At 57.0% G+C, this 17,396-nt stretch overlaps 1 protein-coding gene across 2 annotated transcripts; it reads right to left on the reverse strand.

Moving 5' to 3' along the window:
• Positions 1-536: 536 nt before the first annotated feature.
• SLC51A (solute carrier family 51 member A) lies at positions 537-15,131 on the reverse strand. 2 transcript variants are annotated; one of them, XM_075761276.1, is made up of 9 exons: positions 14,759-15,131; positions 2,798-2,892; positions 2,248-2,402; positions 2,061-2,134; positions 1,830-1,988; positions 1,585-1,696; positions 1,320-1,466; positions 1,044-1,149; positions 537-919 (listed from the first exon to the last, which is right to left on the reverse strand). In XM_075761276.1, the coding sequence occupies exons 1-9, from the start codon at positions 14,872-14,874 to the stop codon at positions 783-785; spliced, it is 1,101 nt and encodes a 366-aa protein (XP_075617391.1). In that variant the 5' UTR covers positions 14,875-15,131; the 3' UTR covers positions 537-782. The 2 variants fall into 2 exon arrangements, with proteins under 2 accessions (XP_075617391.1, XP_010308860.2); XM_010310558.2 differs by lacking the exon at positions 14,759-15,131 and adding an exon at positions 3,083-4,002.
• Between the last annotated feature and the right edge of the window lie 2,265 nt (positions 15,132-17,396).

The following is a 17,396-nucleotide window of genomic DNA, read 5'->3' on the forward strand; positions in this document are numbered from 1 at the left end:
GTCATGGTCTGCTTGCCTGCCATCGTAGCAGTGGTTTGAGTGAGAAGATGCTTCGGTGACGGGGGTGGAAATAACCCAGAGGTTTCTGTAAGTCCTTGTCACTCCTGATGTAGGTGTAAAGCAGATACTGCTATCGGAGCAGATCCTGGGCAAGGTTGGTTAAAGCAGCATTAACTAATTGCCTGTGTTGTGAAGGTGCTTCAAGGTTCCTTCCTTTGCCTGGCCCCAGGCTGGCAGGTGTGGATGCTCCCACTGTTCTCTCTGGAGCAGCCACTGCTGTGGAGGACATGCCCCAGGGATGGGCTGGACCCATCTAGAGGTCTCTGAAGAAAACACTGCTGCCCTGGCATTGCCTTGGCCATCGGACCCCAGCCAGCAGCACCCAGAGGTCAGTGTCATGGCTGCGTGTTGGACACCCATGATGGCCCCATGCCGTGGCTGTGCTTGTCTGGGCTCCATCTTCCTCCCCCTGTGTGGAGTCATCTCCCACCCAGCCTGGGCAGGAGACGGTCTGAGCCCAGTCATCCACGCAAGACTCGGATAGAAATTTGTCTTTATTCAGTGCTAGACAAGAACCCCCTGGGCTGGAGGTGGCTTCACGGATCACTTTGGATTGTGGCCTTCAGGTTTCAGAACCTTTCACCCCATGCTGAAGTGCCCTTTCCCCCTCTGCCTCCTCTGTTGCCAGCAGCTCCACAGGGCCAGAGGAGGAGGTGGTTGTATGGGGCAGAGCAGCCCCTTGCCTCGCTCTGCCCCTCAGCACCCCCTTTGCTCCCTCCTGCTCACGCCTTGACATCAGTGTCTGCAGGTGTGAAGCTGACGGGCTGGTAGCCCGGCTTGTCATCCTGCTTGCGGTAGTATATCCGTGTCACCACCGCCAAGATGAAGGTTTGCGGGATCAACAGCTGCATGTTCATCTCTGGAAGAGGAGAAGGGTCATTTGAAGCCACCTTCATCCACCATGCCCGTTCCCCACACCCTGCTGTGTGATGGAGGGGCTCAGCTGGGAGCAGGCGACGCTGCTCCCCGCTCTCCTGACTTACGCTGTGACCTGGCCTTGGAGGAGAAGGGTGGTGAGCAGGCAATGCTGCCGTTGTTGGCCAGGATACTGAAGATGGCGGGCTGCAGTGCCGTCAGGAGGAGGAGGACCTGCAACCACCATTTGAGGTGGTGGGGCCACACTGCTGCCAGGCTCCTGCCCTTCACCTTCTCCGCTTTCCCAGCAGCTCCTGCCCCACCATCTCCCCCTGTGCCCCTTCATCCCGTTCATGCTGGAGGAGCCCCTCACCTAGGGGGGGACGGGGCAGGATGTGGCTCACCTGGAAGCAGGAGAACTTGGCCTTGATGTTCTGCTCGGTCAGGTGCAGCCGGGCCTGCCGGAAGAGGATGCCCAGTGCCCACAGCCCAAAGAGGGTGGAGGCGCCAACCACGGTGTTGATCCAGAGCGCCACGCTCTCTGCCGAGATCTGGGGGGGACACAAAGAAAACGTGCCTGGGCTGAAAAAGCTGCTGGGCAAGGCAGGGGCTTGTGGAGGCTCCTTGTCCCTGATGTCACCCTGCCCATCCCCGTGCCCTGGCACTCACATCAGCAGGGTTGTAGTTCCCATCGGTGGCCAGGACCAGCCCCAGGAAGACGGCAACCACCCTGCAGAAGGCGTACTGGAAAGTCCCCAGCATCAGCAGTTGAAGCTTTCTCCTGGCACAGCAAGAGAGACCAGTAGCACCTTGAGGTCCCCAAGCCCCTGCCCCAGGACTTTTCTTCCACCCCAACAGAAGCAGGGGCTGGAAGCCCTCCCCAGGGGCAGGGGGTTCCCCAGGCTCTCCCTCACCTGCTCATGGTCATTCGGGGCAGACAGGGGCAGCAGCAGCAGCAGGGCCCGGTGCTGACCACCATGGGCACGTCCTTCAGGGTGCTGAGCACTGCCTCCTTCCCCCCAAAGCCCTCCACCATGACCAGCATCAGGAGGTAGAAGCAGATGGCAAAATACCTGAGGAGATGGAAGGCAGGTCAGGCCCCATAGGCTCCCCGGTGCCCCTGCCTTGGGGCAGGCGATACTCACGCTGTGGTAGCCATCTCCACCACCATCATGGAGCGCGGGATCCACAGTCCGAAGCAGCTGACCACACACACAACCTGGGAGACACAGGCTTTGCATGCTGCCACTCCCCCCTCCCATGGGCTGGCACCCCTTGGGTAGCCCTGGCTCCCTGGGGTGATGCCATCCCCACCCCTACACCCCAGCTCACTGTCGGGGCCAAGCTACTCCAGCGGAGGGTCTTCATCTTGATGGGGCAGCGGATCTTGCGGGTGAGGTAGAAAGCCTCTTCCACGTAGATGACAACTGACAGCAGAGTCATGATGGTGGCGAGGCCCATGATGGTGAGTTGGACTGCGTCCAGGTCTGTTGAGGAGGGGTAAGAAGCCAGCTCCATCCCCTCCTGTCCCACCTGGGACCACCACGGCAGGGAGCTGCCACCCAACCCACCACTCCACAGGTCTGGGAAACCCCTTGCCGCATCCTCAGCATGTCTGGCCGTGCCAGAACTCCTGTGTCCCGTGTCACCTGCCCCAGTTTGGTCTTCCCTGAGACCCTCCCCTGTTCCCGCAGGCAGGGCTATGGGGTGGGAGGCTGAGACCCCAGCAGACTCCCCCTTGCTACCTCCCCCTCTTGCTGCCTCCTCCTTCCTTGGAGCTGCTCCCTGCCTGCATCTGCTGCAGCCACCCTGCGTCCTTCATCCCTGTCCTGCTCCCGCCAGGGGCAAGAGGAGGGTCCCCCCACCCGGTCCCTCCACCTACGCTGCAGCAGCTGCCGGGAGGTGGGCGGCAGGGAGAAGCAGGCTGCCGGCACGCTGAAGTTTGTGATCAGCATCTCCACCAACGATCGGGAGAACCTTCGGAGAAGGAGGAGAGCACTGTACAGGGCTGGCAGGGACATGGGGACACCCAGCCCTGTGGGGTCCCCTGGCCACCTTGCCTCAGCCCCAGGCACCTCCTTTCCTTTACAGAGGCAATAACCCAAAATCCTGCTCCAAAAAGGGATTTGCCTGGCTGCGAAGCAGCACAGGGGTCCTCAGCACCCACCTGGGGTCCTCTGCCAGCTCCATGGTGGGATCCATCCTGCTCTGCTCCTCCTCAGCTCCGTCCTGGCGGCTGTGGAGCTGCTCAGCACTGCCTGCCTCGGCTCCCCTCGCTGGCCCACGGGGTCAGAGTCCCCAGGGCAGGGACCGCAGGGAGGCCGCCGCGCCTTGTTCCATTTTAACCAGCAGCCTTCGGCACTCCCCTCCCTCTCCTGTCGCTGCGAGCGTCCATTGGCGTGCCCCCACGCCCCACCAAGTGCCTCGGCCGCCCGGTTATCGACCTGGGGTGCCGGGGGAGGCAGTTATCACCCGTGCCAGTGTGTCTGCGCATCCTCAAAGCTGGGGAGCATGGCACCTGTGCTAGGGTGATGATGCCTATGCACCCCAAGATGGGCTTGTGGTGCTGGGGGTCCCCATGGTGCCATGCAGGGTCCAGGACCGTGTCCCCCCAGCAGCAGTGGCTGGGTGGGAGGTGATGCTGTGGGGCGGTGGGAAGCCTGCCAGACCCTGCGTGGCTCTGCGGGCTGTGTAAGGAGCTTGCAGTGGCTCAGCTCCCAGCAGCCCGGGGCTGAGCCCTGCTGAGATTGGCTCCTGCAACACTAGAGGGCAGGGCTGGCCCAATGCTCAGCACCCCAGCTCAGCACCCCAGCATCTTGGGACGGAAGCAGAGCCCAGGCTTGGGGAAGGGGACAGGCTGGAGGAAGCTGGAGCGTTAGGTGTGGGGAGCAGTGTATTATTGTCCTAGATAGATCCCAGCATGCCCATGGGTCCCAGGGGTGCCCACGGCTCCTGGCATTCTCCCAGCACCCCAAGGAAAATGAGTGCTGGTTTGTACCGGGTCCCCAGGGACCTTCAAGCCCCTACCCTTTGCCCCTCTGGCAGTGGGCTCCTGCTGAAACCAGAGTGGCACCAGCACCCCTGCCGTGGGAGCAGGATCCTGCAGTTGCCATGGGAATAGGATGGCGGGATGGGGGTGTGTGGAAATGCTGTGGTTACCATAGTAATGGAATGCGGGGGGGATTTGTTGCACTGCCACTGCTGTGGGAGTGGGATGTTGTCCATCCTGTGAGGCTGGGGCCATACAGCTGCCTGGTCCATCATGGAGCTTCTCATCCCCCTTCATTTCAGCACCCTCACCTACCTGAGCTTGCTGGTCTCCTTCCTGTAAGTCGCCCTGTAGCTGCAGGCCAAGCCCCATCCTAGGGATGTGGGGCAGCAGAGCTGCTCTTTCACACCAGCATCCCCCAGACGTTAGAGCCAGGCATCAGCTCGAACAGCCTGGATCTGCATCCTCTTCCCCCACCCAGCTCCAGCAGCCCCTGGGGCTGAGCACCCCAAGACTCTCTCCCCTCTCTCTGCCTCTCCCACGGCAGCCCCAGGGCCTGACCTTGGCCCTGTCCTCCCTGTACCCCTCCTGCAGGTGTGGCTGGCTGACTCTGCCAGCTCTGAATGTCACCGTGGGCTATGTCATGGCAGTCCTGCTGTCCTGCCTCATCTACCTGGTGCTTGTCCCCCTGTGGTCCATCACCACAGCGATGATCTGCACGTATCCTTGGCCTGGGGAGGCAGAGCCCTGCCCCGGCACACACGTACTGCACTGCCCAGGCTGTCCCGTGCAGGAGCCTATTCCCCTGCATGCACGTAGCCCCAGGGCCAGCACCAGCCATGGGTGCTCACTGCACAGGGGCACGCAGTGGTCCTCTTGTCCAGCACACCTGTGTCTGTCCCAGGGTTCCCCCAACTTCTCCCCTTATTCCAGCTCTCATCCACACTTGGGATGGGCGGTCGTGGGGCCACCAGGGTCCATGGCCACCCTTCTCCCCCAGCCACTCTTCACACAAGCTGATACCACTGGCAAAAGCTGGCAGGACAGGCAGGAGCCAACAGCAGTGAGCATCCCCTGGCATGGGCAGGACAGGGCAGCCATGCAAGGCTTCAGGCAAGCCCCGCCAGCTCAATATCAGCCCCAGACCCCCAGGATGCTCCCAGGCAGAACAGCACCAGGCACAGGGAGCCCCTTTCCTGCCAAAACCCCCTTCAGCAGAGAAGGAAAACGGAGCACTGAGGTGCGAGCCGTGCACCCACCAGCACAGGGCAGGAGTGGTTTGAAGGCTCGTGGTGCTCTCAGCAACAGGGTGGCTGTTTTGCCCTGAGGAGCCGCAACGCTGGCAAATCTCCTCATTTGCTCAGCTTTTTTATTTTAAACAAAACTGTTTGACCATTGAAATCCTGCCCAAAAAAAAGCCAAGCAGACCTGTTGGCGTGCCTGCTTTGCCCACACTGCCGCTTTGTCAGCGTCCCCCAATACTTGGAAAAGCGCTAGAAAAGCAAATATTTGCATGAGTTTTAGATGTTTTTCCACCCGTCTCTAATTCCCCGTGGTTATGGCCGGATGGGCTGACCCCAGCGGAGACGGCAGCCTCCCAGACGACCATCACCAGCTTCCCCAGGACATGGCAGGAAAGGAAAATCCTCATTCAAAGCCCTGGTAGGAGCTGGTAGAAGGCCAAAACATGTTCCACCCAGAGCTTGGGGCCACGGTAGACAGCGGGGACGCCAAGGAGCAAGAACCTCACACCTAGCTAGGCTGTCGTCCAGCCGGACAAGCTGACAGTAAAGATCTTCACTTCAAGCTTTTGGTTGCTGCTGTCCCAGGACACAGAGGGATGGCCCCTGCTCAGCGGGACGGAGCGGCCAGGATGCTCCCTCTCCCAAGGGACATCCCTTGCTCTGCCAGGTCCCTGTGCCAGGCAGGACCGAGAGCAATGGGACCCCGTGGCACCCACCCCTTGGGGAAACCACACTCCATGGGCACCTTATCATGGGGATGCCCATGCTTTGCATAACCATAGACGACCCTGCTACCCCCACCCCAGGGGTTTAGGGGAGAGGCGGCATCCCCACCCCGCCGGCATCCCGGCAGCACCCCATGGAGCCACTGGAAGCAGGAGGGTGGGTGTGACTCAAGAGAAACAAATAAAACATGGACATCAACCAGACTTGTGAAAGGGACAGGAAAGCCTTTCCCAGGGCAATGGCTCTGTCTGGTCCTCCCCAGCCCGTGCAAAAAATCGCCCTGGTGAGGAAACCACCGCTGAGAGTTTGGTGGAAGTGGCTGAGGGGGCCAGATCCTGCTGGCAGTAACGCGAGGCTGCTGCCACCATCTCCCTTCAACCCACAACCACCCAGCACGGCAGCCTCTGCTGAACCTCTGCAAATCCGGCAGCACCGCGCTCACCGCCGGGCTGGAGAGGGGTCCCAGACCCCTCGAGCATCCCCTGCAACGCTCAGCGTGGGGCCATGGCAATGCCCCCAGCCCTGGCCCCAGTGTGGCAGGGATGGGCCTGGCTCCCCTCAGCCCCAGGTCTGGAGCTGCCCCACTGATAGGGACAGCAGGGAGCCCTGCCCATGGCTGGCCCCCAGATAAGGCCCACGTGCACCCCACCGATTGTCCCGGGAGACAGCCGGTGGGGCAGGAGCCGCCGTTCCTGGGAGATACGTCCAGGAGGGACTAGTGAGTGGGGAGGGCTGGGGGGCTACTGCAGGGGTGTGAGACACCAGCCCCCTGCGGGTCCCCTTCTCTGGGCAGGGGAAGGCTCCCTGGCTCCCCAGAGACCACAGCTGGGGTGGGACGAGGTGCGGACCCCCTGGCAGAGCAATAGCCCCCATCAAATCCTCCCCGTCTCAGTGGGGAGCAGCCCCTCTGCCACAGGAAAACACCTCCCAGTGCCCTGCAAACCCAAAAGGCTCGCTGCAAGGCAGGGTCAAGGACCCCACTGTGCCTCAGTTTCCCCATCTGTTAAATGGAGCAAGAGCCCTGCTGCAGGAGGACAGAAAGGGCTCAGTCTCTCATTGCTCCAATGCCCAGGGAGAGACCCGTGCCAGGTGCTATTTATAGACTGAGCTGGCATTTCAGATGGGGACAGGCCAGCCAGCTGCCTCCAGCCTCTGCCTCAATGTCACTGGGAGAAACACCGGCCTTGGAGGGGCTCAGTGGGGTAGGGGTCCTGCTGGCCTCAGCATCCCCTCCTGGGCAGGGAAAATCCCCCTTTTTTCAGCACAGGGACATATGAATCATTCCCACCAGACACAGCAGGTGAGTCCACTTCGTAGCCCCTGCCCAGCGGTGGGCGATGGGACGCGCCAGTGGGGTCGCCATGAGGCAGCGATGGCAGGGTGAGACTGGAGGTGTGCAGCATGGAGGGTATCACCTCATCACCTCCAGCAAGGGCTGCGTCACCCATCCTCCCCGGATGGGAGTGCAAGGGAGAGAAGGGGATTTTTACTAACGTGTTCGGCTTCCTGCTAGCCCCAGCTCTCAGAAATGTTGCCCAGCTCTGCTTGCAGGCCCACCTCCGAAACTCATGCCAGCAAAATGCCTCTTCCCAAAACTGCTGAGACTGTTTGACCATATATATATTTATTTTTTTTCATGGCAAAGCCATACATAACATATATACATGCATCTATAAATATGTATATGACTTTATATATTATATAGGATCTTACATAGTGTATATAAGTTTTAGTGAGCTGGGATGGGTGTGCCCTCAAGAGTAGAACAAGCTCATCCTCATGGGCTTGCTTAGCACCCGAGCTGTAGCCTAAATCACACTTCCAAACCAGTGTTCCCGGGGGACTGGCCCTGCTGCTCCTGCCCAAGGGTCCCCCCGGCCCCAAAAGTGACAGAAGGGGATGCCCAGGGCAAGGTGCTACCCTTCGCAACACCCAGCATCCCATTACTGTCACTCCAAGGGTCTGTCTCCCAGATGGAGGAGAGGAGGAGGATGGTGGGGCTTGTCCCTGGTGTGGGAGGAAGGGGAGCCCACCGTGAGTGGAAAGAAGCCTGGCAGAAGCTGGATGAAATCCTTCTCCCATCTGGACCGAGGCCATTGGAGCAGCTTTGATGGCTCCAGCCTTCTCCTCCCTTTTGAACAGACCCTTGCAGATGGAGCACCCGATATCACCCCCATCTTCTGCCCAGCCCTTCTCGCCTCCTTTCTGTTTGCTTTTCCTCCCAGTAGCCCTACGTCCAACAACGCCAAGCTCGGCTGGAGCAGAAGCAACCAAGCCATAGGGCTCACTTTGTCTCCTTCAAAGGGGACAAACAAACAGCCGCTGGTCCCCAACTCAGCTGGGGGGATCCTGCGGAAATACCACAGTGAACATTCTTGGGGGCTGCTTCCTCCCCACTCCAAGGCTTCAGAGGCTAAGAAGCATTTTGCTGCTGTAAGGCAATGAATGTCTGCATTTCCAGTAGGCATCCTGGTGAAACGCTGCTGCTTTCTTAGAGCTACCGCTAACCTCTGAATGAAAAGGCACCAGAGTGGCTTTTTTCTGCCATGGACACCTAAAATATTGCACCCTGATGGCTAAGCAGGGGCCCAGCCCTGTCGTGTACGCATCCCAAAGTACATCTGCCAAAACAGAAGAGGACAGGCAAAGTTGTGCCTCCACATAGCCCTCCATGGACATTTGCCTTTGGCACCCTGACCCTTGGAAGGGGACATGGGAGGACGGTCCTGCCCGGGGCAGGAGGCTGTTGCAGGGCAGATCAGCAATTTGGCTGAGGCGTGGGGTTGCTTATCTGTTTTTCCAAGAGCCGGGGGAGTCACAGACCTTCTCCAGGCACACACCTCCAGGGAGATTTGCCCTTGAGGCACTGACCTGCCTCATACGCCTCAGGGAAAATGATACCCTGGGCTTGCTTTTAAATCAACTGTGCTTGCTGCCTGCCTGTGCCTGGGGGCAGGGGCTGGCTGCAAATTGCAGCCCACAGTTTTCAGCTCAGCCCCTGGGATCCCGCAACAGCCCAAGCGACAGGCATGAGCCCACCAGGGCTGTGCCAGGCCCCTGGGTGCCAAAAGCATCCTGAGCCCTCTGGCTGCCAGAGCCAGACTGAGCTCTCCTGGTTTAAGCACTACATCTCACCCTCCACTCTGTAAATAAACCTACAAGGCACATGGCATCACCTGGGCACCCATGGCACAAAGGTGACACGCAGGCAACCACTGGCAGGTGTTGCAGCCACTGCCAGCACAGAAAAAGGGCAATTAGCAGGTAGGGAGAAAGCTCCTGCCCTCCCCACTCAGCCTGGCTGCACTAATCCCACCCCAATTAAAGCCTCCTCTTTGCTTTCAGATATTGCTGTGAGACATGAATCCGCCCTAAAAAAGGCATTTCCAGCAGGCAGACAAGACAAAGCCAAATCTCAGGTTGCAAAAGTCTCTGGCACCTGCCTGGGAGCATTTAATTTCCCTGACAATGGCTTCAAGAGCAGAAAAGCCACTGAGGCCAGGAGAACCCTGCAATCAAAAACCCACAGAGGAGGCACTGGCTTAGCCTGCTGCTCCTGGGCGCCTGGGGCCAGCACCTCCAGGTTTTTAACCATTTTCCAAGAGCAGAACCATCATCTAGCCCTCTTGGGGACACTTTTTCCCTGCAGAACCTGCAATGCTGCACCGGGTGCTGGCTGCTTTTTTATGTTGTTGTTTTTCTTTTTGTCCTTTGGGCTGCTCTTTTGCCAATAAATGCACCTTATAAAAACACAAAGCAGTGGCGGAGGGTGGTTCCCACCAAGCAGGCTCAGGCTGTACTTTATCAGAAGGCAGCAGCATGTGCACACATTGCAGAGCAAATCAGAAGCAAAACTTTCCCGGGTTTTCCAGCCCCTTCCCAAGTCCTTTTGGGAGCACAGCAGTGAGCAGAGAGGGACTCTTGCAAGACTGATCCTGCTAGAGAGGTACAGCAGGACCCTGTAGGGTAGGCACATGTCCAGCATACAAAGTACTCCCCTCTCATCATATCTTCATGTCCTTTCATGTCTCCATCCAGACGTCACTCAGAGCTCGGCTTTCCACAGCTGTGGGTAACAGTCACTTCCCTTCTTGCTACCTGGGCTTCCCAACTGAAACAACACAAATTATGGATAGCATCCTTGGCTGTCCGAGATTCAAACCACCAAGTCTGGAAGGAAAAAACCCACCCCTGTGGCCAAAAACCCCCAGCTGTGGCAATTGCTGATTCAAGAAAAGCGCTTGGGAAACTGCACACAAAGCACTTTGCAAAAATGACCTGAAATGCCAGCCCGGAGGTGCACTGAAGGAGGAAAGAGAGGGGCTGTGTGCTGTGCTCCAGATACAGATCAGTGAGGGCCAAAACAAAGTGAGACTGAGGGAACTCATGAGAAACCCATGATCTGGAGGCAGAGACCCTCAGGGCTGTGTCTCAGCTCCTGCGTCACCCCGCTCCCCGCTGCCGTCTTTTCCCTTTCCGCTTCCCACTGCTCAAACCCTCTGCTCCTTGTGCCGACGCAGTGCCGGGGCCATGTCCATGGGTAGCTATCAAACACACAGGCTTTTTCAGCAGCACAGAGCGAGATGGACCTTTGATGTGGCTCAGGGCAGCTGCGCTGCGTTCCCCTGCTTTCAAAGGCCCGTCCTTGGCTATTGTGCTCACATCCTGAGCTTGTTTGTACACTTGTCCAGGCCCCCAGCCCCGCAGCCCCCCTGCCGCAGCGACAGCCGCCCTGACCACCAGATAAAAGCAGCCAGGCTCACCGGGCAGAGCTGCTATCAGAGCAACGATAAGCAGCACAGTCCCGCGGTGCAGCCGCCGAGATAGTGGGAGCTTTGCCGGGCTGACCCAGCACCGCTAAAGGCTCCAGGTCAACAGCAGCTCCTGCTATATCTCCACCAGCCCCGGCTGCCCGAGCACTTCGTCTGTTGGTAGGAGCAGTATCAGCCCCGCACACACCAAGGATTTGTCCTCGTGCTGCTGCTCTCCTCCTCGGCTGCAACTGGGGAGAGCCAGCATCTTACCAAAAGTTGTAACTGTCAGGCAGGAAGCAACGCTAAAGGCTTGCTCTTTGCTAATCACCTCATCTCCCTGCATCCTCTGAGCAGGGATGAAGCACAGATAACCGCTCGCCCTCCTCCCTGTAGGCAGGCTCAGGTCATGCAAGGAGCGCAGAGGGGTCCCCAGGAGTTTGGGGATTGAAATCCCAGTAAAACCCAGCCTTTGCAAGCAAGGAAGCCCTGTTAAAAGACACAGCCTGTTTCAACCCCACTGGGGCAGTGTCCAAGCACGAGCATCTCTGCTGGGCCTCCATGCCAGCCCCTGGCAAGCAGAGCGGCAGTAACGAGCACCATCACGTCCACTTCCCTCCTTGTGTGGTGGGAGAGACAAGGAAATGAGCTTCCTCACTGCAGGGAGGCAAAAAAAAAAACCCTGGAGGTCTCTGAGAGGGGGGTCCACAGGATACCCCAGGCCTGCACGTTCATAGGAACAAGGGACCACCTGCCCTTGGCCCCACGCCTCTCCCCCAGGTGCTCAGTGCTTTCTGGTTCCTCTCTGGCTGTCAGGCAGGAGCACCGGGCCAGCTGCAGACAATGTGGAGAGCCAGGCCAGACCCAGGTGCTTCCGTGGGAAGGATGCAAAGATGGGTGTTATTTTGAAGGGAAGACGGAGCTGCGGCCAGCTCTTGGCATTACCTGTCGTGTTTCCACTCCCTCAAGCACCTTTTCCTGGCTGTGTGTGGCCCACCCCTTGCCTCCTCCACCCCTTTGCTACAGTACAAGGGACAGCAGATCCTCTCCCAGAAGCTGGCACCTGCTGGGCTTCCCTTCTTCCTCAGGCTGCACTGCAGCTCATGCCAGGACTGTGGCCAAAGAACCAGAGCTCCCAACGGCTTTTCCTGCAAGGGTCTGATCCAACTACCTCACCTCTCTTTCAGTCAGAGCAATTGAGAAATACAGCAGCAAAGTCCAACAACACAAGGTCTTCTAGAGGATGGGGATACACGTGGTGTTGTGCAATTCTTGGATATAGCACTGCTGGCTGGGGGAGGCAGGAGCAGAGAGGGCAGGCTGTCCTGGGAGCTGCACCTGCCAGCCCTGGCATGGAGCATGGTTGCAGCATGATTCCGAGGTTGCAAAAACCTGGATTTCCCATCTCCCTTCTGGGACCTATAATAGCTGATTGCACCCCAGTGCAGCACACAAGCAGGGAGCACAGCCAATGCATCGCTCAAATCTGCTCCCAGGAAGGCAGGAGCTGGTACTGCCACTTCTCCAAGTGGCTGACATGCAGGGCAGAAGATCAAAGTCTTTCTTTTGTCCCTGGGTGTCCGTTGTCTGCCTGGCCCTGCACCCTGGGGTGCCTGGGGTGCCTCACAGCCTCTGTTTTGCAGAGTGCACAGCCCACAGGAGCCCTTTGACTACCTCTCACTCCATGGACCATCACATGTCCCGCAACCCTTGGCCTCAGCCCAGCAGCGTGTGCTTGGCTGCAGCATCTCCGACTTAGCACCATGCTCCAGCAGTTGGTTCTTGGCTTTTCCATCCCTTCCAGTTTGAAGAGCCACGTTAGTCCAGTATTTCTTGCCATAAAAGTGCTCAAGTCACCTCCCAATGTTGTTTTTGATAAGCTGCTCACAAAGCACAGGGCATCCTTTACAGACTGTTTATCTTTGTGGCTCTTGTTTTTCCTCTGCTTTTTAACTGCCTTCCCAAAATGTGGGTAGGACAGATGGTCACACGAGGGTCAGCCATGCTACAAAACTGAAGTGAAAACACATTTTTCTTTCCACATTTTGGTCTCGTGTTTCAGGACTAATCCTGCAGGACAGGTTCATATCACAGGGTACTGCACAAAGGAATCAGGAGTCATTTGAGTCAGAGTCAGAGGACTCACAAGACCCTGAGGATCAGAGAGGAAACAGGGAAAAACATCTCATAAAACAGCACAGCCAAGCCACAATGAGGAGGAATGCCCTTATGGAAGCTAGTCTACAGCAAGGTGTCGGGACAAGCATGGAGGCTCCTGCACTGAACTGCAGGCAGGAGCTGGGCCAGGCAGGGAGCAGAGTGGGCAGAAGCTAGCAGGAGCTTGGTGCAAGCTGCAGATACCTATGGCGTGCGGCAGCAGGACTCAAACAACAGTCTGCTGCAGCCAGAGTTTAAACACTCCTGGTCTTTGGGAACCAGACAGAGATTTCCAAGTGGATGGTGATGACTCTTGATTTTTACGGGCCTGAACTGTGCTAAAATCATGCACACAGAGACCATGCATATTGCTGGGATGAAAAGTCAGCAGTCACCCATCAATCCTACATCCCCATCCCCAGCTTTGGCCATTTCCCAGCTTTGGCTATCTCTGCTCCTGCAAAAATTTTTGGCCAAGCTGGGCAGCCTGCACACCTAGGCTCAGCATTGCCTGCAGTACAGACACCACTTTACAAACAACACAAGTGCCAGGCCCAAGGGAGGTGGCTCCAGCTGCTAACGGCTGATAGCCAGATGACTCCTGCTCCCCGCTTGCGCCCAATGCGAGGTAAAGGGTGCTCAACTGATCTCAGGTACCTTGTTGCATTTGCAAACCCCTTATTTTAAGGTATTTCAGTGCCAATGCTGGCTGCAAAAATATCTGAATTTCTAGAATGTTGGCTTTCTTCTCTTTTTCCTGGCAGATATAGAAATGGGAAACTGCCTAGCACGTGGTCAAACATACTGTGAGAGGGAACAGAAAACACCTGCAGCAAGTATCGGTCAGGGCAGGTCAGGGCTGGCACAGCGGGGCACCCAGCACCTCCCTGCTAGCTGGAAGGGAGGCACAGTGAAGGGAGGCCACGGGGAGAAATAAATGAAGACTGCCCCATTCCTGGCTTGCATTTTGGTGTTGCTCCTGGGGACCTCCTGAGTCTGAGCTCTGCTGAAGGTGTCCCTCCTCCAGTGGGACCTTGGTGCAGAAACACTGCTCTGCTCAGCAGAGGGTGAGTCCAGGAGGAACGTTACAAACAGGGCAGGGCTGGGACTATTTTCCCCAGGCTATACTTTCCTGAGCAGCAGGCTGTATCCAGACCATTGCGCTCAGAAATGATTGGGGGATCCAGCATGCAGGACTGATCTAATCCCTTTCTGAACCCTCTCACACCTTCAGCTCCCACCGAGGCACCCAACAGCACCATGTCCCACAGGGCAGCTGCACGTTGAGTGACAGCAGTGTGTCCTCCCATGACTAGCATCACCCTGGCCAGGGCTGCCTGAGACAAAGTGCAGGAGCTGGTGGAGAAGTCAGGAGACCTCATGGAAGGAGAGCTTTATTCTGCTCTCAAGGAGGAAGGGGCCCCTGAATTGGTTTCCAGTACAAACTTTAGTGGGGAAATGCACTTCTATGAGCTTATAGAACACACAAAAGATGGGATCTGGCTAGTACAGGTCATAGCAAATGACAAAAGCCCACTGGTGGGTAAAGTCCACTGGGAGAAAATGGCGAAGAAAGTGTCAAGATTCGGCATACATACTGGCACTTTTAACTGTTCCAGTGGAGCCTGGCTCACACCTTCTCTGACAAACGGAGCTGGCGGGTCCACCAGCACGTCTTGCCTGGGAGCCCCTTTACAGGAGGCTTGTCTGCAAACAGCCACATGGAGTTTCAGATCTAGTTAATCCCCCCCTTTATCAGTGCAGGAATGTATTGCTTTTCACAAAACATAATCCTCTTTGCAATCATGTGTTCTGCCAAACTACAAACTTTCTGCTCCTGTCCTTTCCCGGGAGAGGATTTAAGGCAATAATCCAGGCCTACCGATTTATTTCTTTAACGAGCAAGGGACAAATGAGCACAGCATTGCAGAACACGAGCACACCCAAACCTTGAAGATTCCCCGGTTCTGGCATACCTTTGAGGGGATGCTCTGAGCTGAAGGACCGAGGCTGGAAGCGGTGACCTCCACTTGCACTGGAGCCCAGACAGACAAGGCAGAGGTGGCTGCAGCCGCAGCCAGGGCCCACTCATGACCGTGAGTAATTCTGGAGACAGCAAACATCAACAGGTACTCAAGGAGGGTGAGATGTTCTGCAGGGTCCATGCAGCTGGCGTCTTTATGAGATTAGCCATCAGCTGAAAGGAAGCAGAGCAAATATCACATTCCCCTGGTAGTCCTGGGGAAGCCATGGCAGAGAGACCCCCTGGCAGGGGGACTTCCCTTCACAGCCCCAGCCACTGCCGGGTCAAGTGGAGAGCCTTAACCCAGCATCACACTGACAACTGGAGACAGACTTGCCGAGAGCACGGGTGGCTCACGGGTTCCCTAAACACCCCCCGGTATATTATTCATCACTTTGACCGTAAACTCACTGAGCTGCTTCCTCAGCCATTGCTTCCCCTTATGAAGCATACTGAAAGAAGATGCATGCTAGAACTTCACCACATGACCAGTATGTTCTACTTCTCCTTCAAGTTCTTAGAATCAAAACAGGGAACCTCACTGCTCTGCACCTGCTGGCTTTTAGAGACCAATCTCTGGACACCGAGGAGCTCCCACCATAGCATGGGGTCACTCTGCTTGCCCCAGGGAGAGAGCTGGTATGAGAACCAGTTAATTCAGAGCTGGAGTGATCCCATGGTGAGCAACATGGATGCTTTTGCCTGCATAGCCTGAGCGGCCACAGAAACTGCCCTGTGGGCCACAAGCAGCCCATGCCCTGACATGTGCTGTCCATGCTTCTTGTGTTTATGCACTGCTGGGCTGGCTGTCATAAAGGCCTGCCATGCTTCTCATCATGCAAATAAAATAGCAATCTCGTGTAGCATAACATAAAGGAAAGGCACCCTGGGTGCCTCTGCTCATTCAGATCTAAAAAGGCAGCCCTGAGCATGCATGACTTGCTGAGACCTGAAGGTGCTGAATGCTTCCCAAGCCAGAGCAAGTCCTGCATCTGGTTTGGACCACCCAACGGGGAAATTGTTTTCCTGCCCGCTTCCCTCAAAATGCTGAGAGTGTGGGAATGACAAATCTGTGACCTGCCCCTTCTTGTGGCCGACATGTACTGTGGTAAAAGCATACCAGTCTCACGAAGAGGCGTTAAACTCGCCTCCCTGCGGGGCTGGCGGCTGACCGTCTTCCAGCCCTTCCCGCGGGGGAAGCTGGAACTCGCATGCCGCTCTGCAAGCGGCTCCTCCACCACCTGGAGGGCATCCGAAGGCAATTTAAAATGAATGCGGCTTCCATATATTCCTTACCCACAGCGGGGGGTGCTCAGGCAGGGCACCAGCAATCGACCAACACGCAAAGCCAGCTTGAGGTTCCCCTCAGGACACCAAAGCCGCCCCTCCCGCCCCAGGCAGGGCCACCATCGCAGCCCCGGCCCCAAGCCCTTCAGCCGGGCTCTGTGGGCACCTCGCACAGGCTGCAGCACTGTACCCACACAGGTACGTGTGAAGACGGTCACCCAGGGAGGTGCCGCAGCGGCCTGTGGTGACCACCTGAGGGAACCGTGGCTGCATGGCTGCTGTCACCGCCACAGTTTTGGGTTTTTTGGCAATGGGGTGGCCTACACGGCACCAGGCTTGATGAACTCTGATGGGATTCACCTCTCTCAAAGGAGAAAAAGGTTCTTTGCCCAGGAGCTAACGGGGCTCATCGACAGAGCTTTAAACTGGGCTCAAAGGGGGAGGGGGATAATATCAGGCTTGCCTGAAACAAGTTGTGGGATGACATGCTTAGATTGGAGGGACAAGGTGCTGGCAAAGACCCTCAGGCTGTTGCTCAGAGACGTGCTGGACACACTGCAGCATGCTTGAAGAAGAGAGGAGATGAGCCAGGGGCTCCTGAGGCAATAGGAACCAGCAGGGAAACACTGGTGAAGTACCTCAAAGGAATTCTGGCCACTCCAGCCAGTCAGTCAGCCTCATTGGGGGCCCAACTGAAATGCCTCTATGCAAACGCACGCATGTAGCATGGGGAATAAACAAGAGGAGTAGGAGATGTGCACACGCCTGCAGGGCTATGACCTTACTGGCATTGTGGAGATGTGGTGGGATGGCTCCTATGACTGTGTCATCAATGGATGGACCACTCAGTGGATAAAGAATTGACTGGATGGTCGTGCTCAAAGAGTTGTGGTCAATAACTCGATGTCCAAGTGGACAACAGTGACAAGTGGCATTCCTCAAGGGTCAGTACTGGGACTGGCACTGTTTAACATCTTTGTTGGCGACATGGACAGAGGGATCGAGTGCACCTTCAGCAAGTTTGCCAATGACACCAAACTGTGTGGTGTGGTTGACACACTGGAGGGAAGGGATGCCATCCAGAGGGACCCTGACAGGCTTGAGAGGTGGGCCTGTGCAAACCTCAAGAAGTTCAACAAGGCCAAGTGCAAGGTCCTGCATATGGGTTGTTGCAATCCCAAACACAACTACAGGCTGGGCGAGGAATGGATTGAGACCAGCCCTGAGGAAAAGGACTTGGGGGTGTTGGTTGATGAGAAGCTCAACATAACCTGTCGATGTGCACTTGCAGCCCAGAAAGCCAA

This window comes from Balearica regulorum, chromosome 9 (genome assembly GCF_011004875.1).
Source record: "Balearica regulorum gibbericeps isolate bBalReg1 chromosome 9, bBalReg1.pri, whole genome shotgun sequence".
Classification (NCBI taxonomy): Eukaryota; Metazoa; Chordata; class Aves; order Gruiformes; family Gruidae; genus Balearica; species Balearica regulorum.